The sequence below is a fragment of the Gracilinanus agilis genome, chromosome 5 (genome assembly GCF_016433145.1).
Source record: "Gracilinanus agilis isolate LMUSP501 chromosome 5, AgileGrace, whole genome shotgun sequence".
Taxonomy (NCBI): domain Eukaryota; kingdom Metazoa; phylum Chordata; class Mammalia; order Didelphimorphia; family Didelphidae; genus Gracilinanus; species Gracilinanus agilis.
The window spans coordinates 200,030,981-200,042,162 of NC_058134.1; the positions used below are offsets into that span (position 1 = coordinate 200,030,981).

General features: G+C 33.9%; 1 protein-coding gene across 1 annotated transcript; it reads right to left on the reverse strand.

Annotated features, from left to right (window-relative positions):
* Positions 1-934: 934 nt before the first annotated feature.
* LOC123249297 (60S ribosomal protein L37a) lies at positions 935-1,294 on the reverse strand. Its single transcript, XM_044678288.1, has one exon. The coding sequence runs from the start codon at positions 1,275-1,277 to the stop codon at positions 999-1,001; it is 279 nt and encodes a 92-aa protein (XP_044534223.1). The 5' UTR covers positions 1,278-1,294; the 3' UTR covers positions 935-998.
* Positions 1,295-11,182: the final 9,888 nt, after the last annotated feature.

Genomic DNA, 11,182 nt, shown 5'->3' on the forward strand with positions numbered 1-11,182 from the left:
CATAATTTTGCTTTACTTTAAAAAACCATATTGTTAACACTTGGAATACTATATTGTTTTGAGGGGCAATGGGGAAATATCACAAAACAGATGTCTCAGAAGCTAGGATGAAATGGGTAAGGAGTGATTCTCTTCCTAGTTTTTGAGAGGATTCCTCTTAGATATCAAGAGAATGTTCCCTAATATTCCTTACACACATCAGATGTGTGGTATGAATCCAGATATTTGTCTTGATGGGAGTAGAAGTGAGCAACTTGAAAAGTGTGTACTTCTTCCCTATCTACCAAAAACATTAACTTTACTTGTCCAAATACAAACACAAAAGCCTTTTAGAATCTGCCCTCATTTCCTCTTTCCCAACTTCCAATCAATTGTGTGGGATGCCAGTATTTCAGGAAATCTGGATTTCTATAATGGCTCTGAAATGGCCTCCCCAAAAGAGACGCAGTTCTTTTTACATTGGGGATCTTTTTCCTCCTGAAAAATTCTTCAAATTTTATTTCAATTTCTCCAAGTCTGAGTAGACTCATGAAAACTGTTTAATATGTGCCCACCCTCACTCCAAACTTTTGTTTAAAGTATAAAATGAAGACCCTTCATTAGATTTTTTAGTGTTTACATTTTTTTTAATTTTTTTTTTTATTTTAAACCCTTAACTTCTGTGTATTGACTTATAGGTGGAAGAGTGGTAAGGGTAGGCAATGGGGGTCAAGTGACTTGCCCAGGGTCACACAGCTGGGAAGTGTCTGAGGCCGGATTTGAACCTAGGACCTCCTGTCTCTAGGCCTGGCTCTCAATCCACTGAGCTACCCAGCTGCCCCTGACTTTACATTTTTGATAGTCCCTGGAAAAGGAAAATTTGAAAGTTGTTGCATCCTACTGCCAGTTGCCACCCATGTCCTCTGTGAATTACCATTAATGCTTTTTTTTTTTAATTACATAAATTAACCCATTTATTGATGGACTCTGGGCTACAGATATTTGTTAAGTAAAAGCTTTTACTGGTCTTTCAATTCCTTCAGTCTTCTGATGGCAGATTTGACTGTCACTGCAGAGGTGGTATTGTAGGTCCACGCACCACCAGCTACTGTTTTCATACAAGATCCACAATGCCAGATGCCCACAGCACGTCTCTTCATTTTGGTCTTGCCACAGAAGGAGCAGGTATACTTGGCATGCTGGCTAATTTCAATTTTCTTCACCATTTTTCTGAGGGATGCACCATAACGTGTTCCATATTTACCAACAATTCCGACCTTCTTGGTACGTTTCGCCATGTTGCCAGCTGCAGGTCCCGGACTCAGAGAGGGCCCATTAATGCTTTTTGAAAAATACTTTTAATAAAGTTCAATATAGTTTGGCTTGGGGAAAAAACAAAGAATTCATCTTCTTCCCACAGCTGTAAAAGACATCTAACTTGTTTCTTTTCAACATTTTTTTTTGTGGAATGATCTTTAATTTTTATGTTGAATTCTCATTTTTTTTGTTGCTGTATAAAACATTCTAATTTATATCCAAATAAATTCCAGTTCTCTCAGCATCTCTTATCAAATAGGAAGTTTTTTTTCCCTTGGTAATTTATGTTTTCAAAGTTTATCAAACATTGAGTTACTGAGTTCAGTTATTTCTAATTCTTCTTTGTCTAGTCTATGTCACCGATCTTTTCTTTGGTTTAACCAGTAATAGCTAGTTTTTATTTTTGTTTATTCATAATATAAGTTGAGGAATTAAAGTGCTATTACTATTCTTTTTAACATTTTTCATTATTTCCCATGATATTCTAGATTAGAGGGGTCAAACCCTCAGGGAGAATATTGCTCACAACACTCCAGGCTAAATCAAATTTATATATAATTGGGAAATATTTAACAAAATAAATAAAAAAGTAAACAAAACATAGATGGTGTTACTATATCATTGTCTAAGTCAATATGTGCCCATATTAGATGTTCTGAGAGGACTAGAAGTGTGAGGGCTTGCCAAGCCCTTTTCAAGGCTGATTATCCCCCTTTGGTGTCCACCTGTTGCCCAGCTCTCCAGAAGCTATAGCATGTGTATCAGCCACATCTGGGTAAAACCATCTCTGCAGACTGGCTACACCAGGTCAAGAGTAACCAAAAAGCCCCAAACCTGTTAGAGAGTTAAGGGAATGTCTAACAAAAAGCTTGTGAATGCTTTCTCTGGCAGAATGGGGGATGAGAACAATTTTTTCCAAAGACCACGAAGGCAGCTAAAGCAGGCTCTGTGAGAAACCAAGAACATCGACTACATCCCAAACCATTTCCAATCATCCTGACTTTTGTCTTGCCCTTGGACTTCAATGACTCTGGAAGAGGCAGTGAGGTTGACAATTCTGTTTCACTGACATCCAATTTGCATAAGTCAATACATCGCCCTGTGATGTCATTGGTCTTCTTTGAAATGAAAGCCAAAAAACAATGTGCACCCAGGAATTTTAATGAATTGTTTAGGGGTAGTTCAGTTTAATACTACTATTATAGTAATACTACTACTGTTCTAGATTTCTTGTTCTACCCAGTGAATTTTGTTATTGTTCTATCAAGCTCTATAAAGTATCTATTTGATAGTTAAATTGATATAGCAGGAAATCTCTAAATTAATTTTGGTAATTTTCTTTTTATCATATTTGCACAAGGCAGAAATGAACACTGGATAGTTTTCCAGCTACTTAAATTGCTCTTGATTTATAATTGTAGCTAAACAGGTCCTCAGTATGCTTTAGTAGATTGATCCCCAGATATTTCATTAAATTTGTAATGATTCAGGAGGGACTTTCCTTTCTATTATTGCCTCATGTTTTTTCTTGTTATACAGAAATGTAGTTAATTTTTGGTGGGTTCATTTTGTAGCCTATCACTTAATTGAAGATATTACTTGTGAATAGTTTCTTAGTTAAATCTCTGAAAATTTTCTAAGTCAACTCATCATCTCATCAGCAAACAGGTATATAAATGTGTCTGCTCTTGCTATTGTCATGTTTTTAATTTATTTCTCATTTGATTGCTATTGTTAGCATTTCTAGTAGTATAGTAATTAATAATGAGGAAAGGGCATCTTTATTCTACTCCTGTGTTTATTGGAAAAGTTTCTATTGTTTTTCCTGTATATAATGTAATATTTTGTTTTTTTATATTTTTTATTAGATTAAAAAGTCCTTCTATACCTATATTTTTGGAGTTGTAGGGTTTTTTAGTACAAATTCAGGTTATATATTTTTTCCCCAAAGGCTTTTTCTACATCTATTAATATAAGTATATGGCCTTAGAACTTTTTGTTATTAATATGTTAATATAAGGCTGAAGCTCTAGAAATTATCTACATAAAAGTATTGATTATTATTATTAGGACAGAGTACTTCTTGACTGAGTCAATCAATTGGAACTGAATATGAACAGGATCATCATCCTTCACAAATATAGTCCTTGAATCCCATCAAAACAATTGTGAGAGATTTAGCCATGCCCTAAGGCTGTGTTGGCAAACCTTTGGGCACACATGCCAGAGAGGGCTGCTCCCTTCCCCCTCTCCACACACACCTGAGGACTTTTTCCCATTACCCACCTTGTCCAGTGGCCCAATGAGAGTATTTTCTCTCCTTAGGATTAGGGCAGCTCTAAAGACTCATCTTCCTGAATTAAAATCTGGCTTCAGACACTTACTATAAAATGAGTTGGAAAAGAAATAAATAAGTGTCTTTGATAGTTCCTTTACAGATAGGTCAACTATTTTCTGATTGTATTATTTAAGATTTCTATTTGATATTCTATTAATATGAGTGTTTTTATTTTTTGTTGACAATCTATTTCGTTTGAGTTCTAGGTTCTTTTGGACAAACCACATTTAATTAGATATGATAATTCTTTTTATTTCTTTAAGAATTCTTATTACTTCAACATAATCATTGTTAAATTTTATTAATTTGATTTTTTGTTCTTTTAAAAATTAATTTGGCTAAAGATAAATCAATTTCTTTAATCTTTTTAAATAGTTTTTAGTTTCATTTATCAGTTCAATTATCTTTATGGTTTCTAATTTATCCATTTCTCCTGTGATTTTCAAGATGTGTTTTTTTGTGTTTTTCTCGTTCTTTTCTAATTGTTTTTAAATATGCATCCTATTCACTAATACTCTCTTTCTCTCTTTGTTTAATATATGTTTTTAGAGGGTATAAAATTTTCATTGAAGACTAATATAGCTGCATCCCAGAATTTTTGGTATATTGTCTTATTATTGCCACTGTAAACTCCATATTGTTTATATGAATTATTCTTTGACTTACTCATCATTTGGGATTATTAAAATATTCATTTAGGTCTGTCTTTTGCTTGTGTCCCTGAATTGATTACTGATTTTATTACATTGTGGCCCTAAGGAATGTGTTTCATATTTATGGCCTATTTGTAATTTCACTGTGCCCTATGGCATTTTCTATTACTGTGAAAGTTCTATATGGTGTAGAGAAATGTGTATATTACTGGGTGGTCCCATTCGGAAGCTGATATAAAGTTGTTGGCTCTAAATTCTCAAACAGTTTGTCCAGATTTATCTTTTTCTTTTTTGCTTATATTTCTATAATATTTGTTAAGTTCCAAAAAAAAGAAGGTTGTTTCCTACTAATATTTTGTTATCATCTATGTCTTTTTGCAACTCAAATAATTTTTTTTTTCTTTTTAAATTTAAATATGACATCAATCCTCTACTCCTTTTGTTTCTAAATTGGGGGAATGGAGTTTTGTACCTATTTCTAAGCTACCATCTTGGCTGATTGAATTTATATGTACTTGGAGAATCTCTATCAAATTTACTTAATTGAATAAGAATTTTATGTAGATTTATAGTCAGATAGTGTTTTGGGTTTTTAGTAAGTGTCAGTGTAGTTTTAGTGTAGCCAGAAGAACAGAAGACTCCACCATGAGGTGGACTTAGCAGGTGAGTGGAGATAGTTCCTTATTGGTGTTGAGGTTTCTTTGTTATTGATCCTATATATATACACACATATATATATATGTATGTATGCATTATATATATGTATGTATGCATTATATATGTATGTATGCATTATATATATATATATATAGTGTGTGTGTGTGTGTCTCCCAAGAACCTTCCATATTGATCTTAAGAAAGGGAAGCCATCCCTGGCTTTCCTTCAGAGAGGAGAGTTAAAAGATACTTTTGTGGACACCAAACAAAGTATCTTATCATCTCATCCTCCTTACAACTCCAATTTATCAACATTATTTCTTCACACCTGTCCCCAGCTTTCCATCTGATTCTATATATGTCTTTGCATTTTAGATATATTTCTTATAAGCAACATATTTTGGATTTTTGTTTTCTTAGCTATTTTGTCAACTTTCATTTTATCTGATTATTTAATCCATTCATATTTAATGTTATAAAGGTTTATATTTTCCTGAATTTACACCTCTAATGTTGCTTTTTTTAAAAAAAAAATCCCCCTTACTGTTTTAGGTTAATCCCTAGTCATTTTTGCTTAAACTACTTTAATACAACACTATTCCCACAAGTTCTCTCCCTCCAAATGCCTTCCTCCTGGTTTATCAACATTTTCCTTAATTTGGAGGTTCTATTCATATCCTTTCTTTCTTTCTTTTATTTAGTTATCTATATTTCCATTTTTCTCCCCTTTTGATTAAGTAGTCAATCAAAAAAATCTCCTCTTCTTCCACTTTATTCTTTTTGTTTCTAAATTGGGGGAATGGAGTTTTGCACCTATTTCTAAGAAGAATTTATTTCCTTTTTACTCTCTATTAATTCTGATTCCTTCTAGTCCATTTTGAATTCTATTCTAATCTATTTACCTCTGATTTGTGTTCAACATCTTTATTTATTCCTTCTTTAATTTCCTCTTATTTAAAGGCCTGACTCCTGTAAGAATAAAACCTTCTGAAGTTCCATGTTTGAGCTCCTTCCTCTAACCAGTTTCTATTCTATTACTTTTGTAGATTTTGCCCTATATTTCCTGTGGTGTCTCATGCTAGTTATTATACTATGCATAGTTTAGTCTTCTTCTTCCCCCTCACCTTCTGCTTTCCCTTTGATAATTCTGCTTCCCAATCATCACACCACCCATCTCTAAATCTATTTCACCCCCATATTGGATGCCAAATATGATTGAAGGCTTGCATTTTTCTTCTGAAGCAGAATATAGTGCCAAGAAATGTAATGTAATGAAAATAAATGGCAAATGAGATTCAGAAACCTATCAAATAATGAATGACAAAACAGCTACATCAAGGTAAGTAACTGAAATGCTAGCATCTTTGTGAAATTAGTGGAGACAGGCAAAAATCTATAATTATTGACTGAAATGTTTCACAATGATGCATGAATTACTAACCCAGTATGCTACGAACTTCCCTCAGATGGAAATCTAATTCTATCTTTCTTAATAGAAGGCTTTATACATTTACTTCCAGAGGATCAGAAAATACCAGTGGAGAACCTATCAAATAAAGGTCAATTACATATATTTTTAAACAGATTTTCAGTTTGTATCACTTTTTAAAAAATCTAGAAACACACATCCAAATAATACATTCTCTGAGGATCAAAAAAGATGGGCCAGAAAGTTCCAGGGGGTAAGAAAGAAATTTATTATCAATTAAATAATTATTAAAATATCTCTATCCATCTTTTAATTTGGGTTCTGAGAATTTGTTTTAAGATATATCTTGATAACTATATTTCAACATAATTGGCCTCCTTTGTAATCCTATGTATTTCATTATCTTCACTTTATTCTGAAAAAGGGTCCATAAGTTTCATTAGCTTGCAAAAAGAGTCTGTGATGCAAAAACAAATAAAAAATGGTTAAGAACCCATCTAATCCAATGTTCCATTCAGGTATCATCTTCTCTTTCCTAAGCTCTTTGCAAAAACTGATCTTTATTTCCTTTCATTTTTTTTTAGAAGTTGTCTAGTATTTTCCTTTTCCCTATCCCATTCAGCCAATCAATTAAAAAGTATATGGAATATTCAGGAAAAACAAGTGCATCTAGCATGAGGGTTTGTTAAATCCTTTTCAGGGTTGCTTTCTTTCTTCAGCATTACCCAGCATTCACTTGTGGCACCAAAAAGCTGTAGCATGCACAACATACCCTAGTAAATACTCTCTGTAGGTAGACTAAGCCAAGTTGAAGATAAACAATAGCCTCAAACCCATAAGTGGGTTAGAGGGGTGCCTACTCTAGGTATGTAAAGACTCCTTCTCCCTCTTCCCTCCATGGAAGAAGCAGATGAGAACAAATTATTCCAATGGCCATGTAGGCAGCAGAGATGGGCATTGTGGAGAGCTTATAACTTGGTCATACATCAAAAAAGAAAAGGTCATCCACTTCATTCCAAGCCATAACCATTCATCTTGACTTTTTGTCTTGCCACCACTCTGATGACTCTGGAAGAGAGAATGAGAACCATGACTTTGTGCAACTCAGCCACACTTAAATCCAATTTATGCCCAAGTCAAAAGACATGACAAGTAATATAATTTTGGTCCTTTTCAAGTAGAAAGGACAACAACCAGATTTATTAAGCAACACTGTGCTAAGTATTAATGATAATAGGACAAGCATACAATAATCAATGCCCTAAAGAAGCTCATGATGTAAGTGGGGAAGATAACATGCAAACAAGTATGAACAGACAAACTCTATAAAGGATCAAAATGAAATGTCAACAGAGCAAAAACACAAGAATCTCCAAGACTGAAGGTAAAGGTGAGAGAGAGAGAGAGACAGAGAGAGAGAGAGAGAGAGAGAGAGAGAGAAAGAGAGAGAGAGAGAGAGAGAGAGAGATTAGGAAAGACTTCTTGCAGACAATGAAAATTTAGCTATGACTTGAAGGAAGTTGAGATATAAAGATGAGGAAGGAGAGCATTATAGCTAGGCATGGGGGACAGTCAGTGAAAATGCCCAGAGCATTTATTTGCTTCATTTAAGCAAAAGCTTCTCAACTGTGGAAACCAGATAGGTAACTATTTCAAGTTGATTAGATCTCTGTCCCTAAATTAGTGCACCTAATTTAGAGGGTATTTTCCCAGTTCTACTTATTTCATTCTGCATCAGTTCCTGCAAATCTTTCCAGCTCTTTCTGAAATCATCTTGCTTATCATTTCTTATAGCACAATAGTATTCCATCATCAACATGTACTACAACTTGTTCAGCATTTCACCAATTGATGGACATCCCCTCAATTTCCAATTCATTGCCAACACAAAAAGAATAAGTAGATCCTTTCCCCTTTTTTGTTATCTCTTTGGGATACAGACCCAGTAGTGGCATTACCAGAATAAAAGGTTTTTATAGAAGTTTTATAGCCCTTTGGATATAGTTCCAAATTGCCCTCCAAAATGGTTGGATCAATTCACAAATCTAACAATGTATTTTTTGCCCAATTTCGCCAAATCTCCTCCAACATTTACCACTTTCCTTTACTTCCATATTGATCAATCTGATAAGTATGAAGTGGTGGTACCTCTGTGTTGTTTTAATTTGCATTTCTCTAATCAAGAATGATTTAGAACATTTTTTCATGTGATTATTGATGACTTTGATTTCCTCATCTGGAAATTGCTTGTTCAATTTATCAGTTGGGGAATGGCTTTTGCTTAGAACCAATATTGATTCTAAGATGGAAAGTAACGGTTTAAATATATTACTTTATTTATAATTAACATATAATATTTTATTTTATTTGTAATTAATATATAATATAAAATACAATATAATAAATATATAAATATAAATAAATAATTGTGTGATTACATATATATGTATATATATAATAGACTATCCATTAAATTCTAAAGAAGAAAAGAAGCAACACTACTGGGGATTGGTGGGAATTGGTTTAAGTAACAATAATAAAACTAACATACATTTGTATAATGTCTTACAGTTTGGAAACAGTGGTTACACATTCATTAAAATCCAATCCTCAAAACAAAACATTATGAGTAAGGTACCATAGGTATTATCATCCTCATTTTACAGATGAGGAGACTAAGGCTCAGAGACTTGTCTATGGTCTCCTATCTAATAAGTGCCCACAGCAGAATTCAGGCCCAGCCCAGACATTCATTCATTCTTTCCTTTATCAATTCATTCACCAAACACTTTTTATTTATCTATTTGCAGAGCATCATGATAAACACTGGGAAAGATACAAAATTTAGATTCGATTTACTCACTGCCTTCATACTTCAATTTTTCTGAAGATTGTGATTTCATCAATGTAGCTGATTTCTGATGCAGGTTACTATGGATCTGGAATGTAAAGAAATTGTCTTCAAGAGTTGCTATGGCTAAAACAGTCTTCTCTCTGAACACAATCTGGTGACAAATCTTACAAACTTAACTAGACTTGTCCTTGAGCAAAATGCATACACTAGTGGATGAATCACTTGGGACAGGCAATAATTTTACAGTTGTTTCATTTTATGACAGCAATGGTCTTGCGTATCTTTCTATTGACACTAGTCTGATTCAGAAGTCCAACCTTGACCAGATGAACCCAGATTGTATTGGTTTCCCTATCTTGAGTCAGTTCTCTGTCAGCTCATCACTAGATTTAATGACATTTATGTGTGTTTTCTTGCTCTCTTTCATTGTATTTTTAATTATTTGGTTTTAAATAATGGGTATCAATTTAGAGAATCATGTAAAAGTGGCAGCTCTCAAAGAATACATTTATAAGACTATTAGAGATATTGCAACAACTGCTATATGAGGAAGTCGAGCATTTCAAGCATTATTAAAGCCCATAATAAAACAGGCAGTTGAGGGTAGTTACTAATTCTTCTATAGTTTGGTGTAGGTGTCTTGAAGTTGGTTTTTGGTTCTCCTTTTTCAGTTGGCCCATTTATCTCGCATCACTTTCATTTCTCTTTCCCACTTTTCTACTGCCTCTCTTAATTGGTTTTTGAAGTCTTTTTTTAAGTTATTCCAGAATCTGTGTCCAATCCATATTTTTCTTTTGGACTTTATGTGTGTTTCCTTTGCTTTCACTGTCCCCTTCTGTGTCTGTACCTTGCTTTTTGTCTCCATAAAAATTCTTGAGAGTTAGGTGCTTTTTTTGTTGTTTGCTCATTTTTCCTATCTAATTATAGGCAGGTTTAGGGCAGTGATGGGCAAACTTTTTAAAGAGGGAGCCAAAGGTAAGGAAATGCTCATCTATCAGTCTCTTTCTAAGGCAACTCTTTCAAAATTTCATTGTATTGTATCCTACTCATTGTATTTGTCAGATTAGGAATAATGTCCTGCGGCCAGATAGAATATTTCAGGGAGCTCTCATCTGGCCCACAGGCTGTAGTTTGCCCATCACTGGTTTAGGGGGATAATGTGATAGTTTGAGGGCTGTGAGCTCTGCGAGTCCCCAACCCCTGCTGATTCAATTGACCCTTGAGATGCTGATAGCTTAAAGAGTTGCCTCAGGCTTAGGTGTAAGCTTGGATCTCACTCTGATCATGATCTGGTCCTGGGCTGTGTATTTGACCCAATCTGGCACACCCCAGATTGTCCTGTCTTGGAGTTCCGCCCTGAGTTTTGGGGTTTTTCTTTTCTTAAAAGTTGTTTCACTCTGTCTCCTTGTTGGTTCTTTCAGGTCTGTATTGTTTTGTGATGATATTTTAATTTTGGTCAGAGAGGATTCTCCTGGTGGCACTGTTTTATTGTATTTCTCCTGTATTTCTCCACCATCTTGGCTCCACCAGGCTCTGAAGTTGGACATAGCAAGAGGCCAGGTTTTTTTGTTTTATTTTTTTTAGGTGCTAATTGTTGCTATGAATTTAAAAAGTCTCATCATGAGCAAATTAATACAAAGTCTAGAGTTCTGAATATTGGAAAAATGATTTTTTACTGATGAAATCTACTCTTTCAAGGCTATAAAAATATGTGTCAATATTCCAAGTGAGCCAGTTAGATCTAAACATCTTCATCAGACCACAAAAACACTGACTTCAAAAATGTTAGAATTATGTATGAGTTCATATGTAAAAGGAAAGAAATACAATATTCATTAGTATTGAATTTTTTGCCCTTTCATTGCATCTGAGAGAAGTATGGGAAAGGTGAGAATTTGAAATTGAAAATTAAAAATAAGAAAAAGAAAAGGTTGGAATTAAAAAAAAGTCTCAGT

Excerpts from the sequence above, each read along its gene's own strand:
- LOC123249297 (XM_044678288.1), bottom strand. The coding sequence starts at position 1,277 with ATGGCGAAACGTACCAAGAAGGTCGGAATTGTTGGTAAATATGGAACA.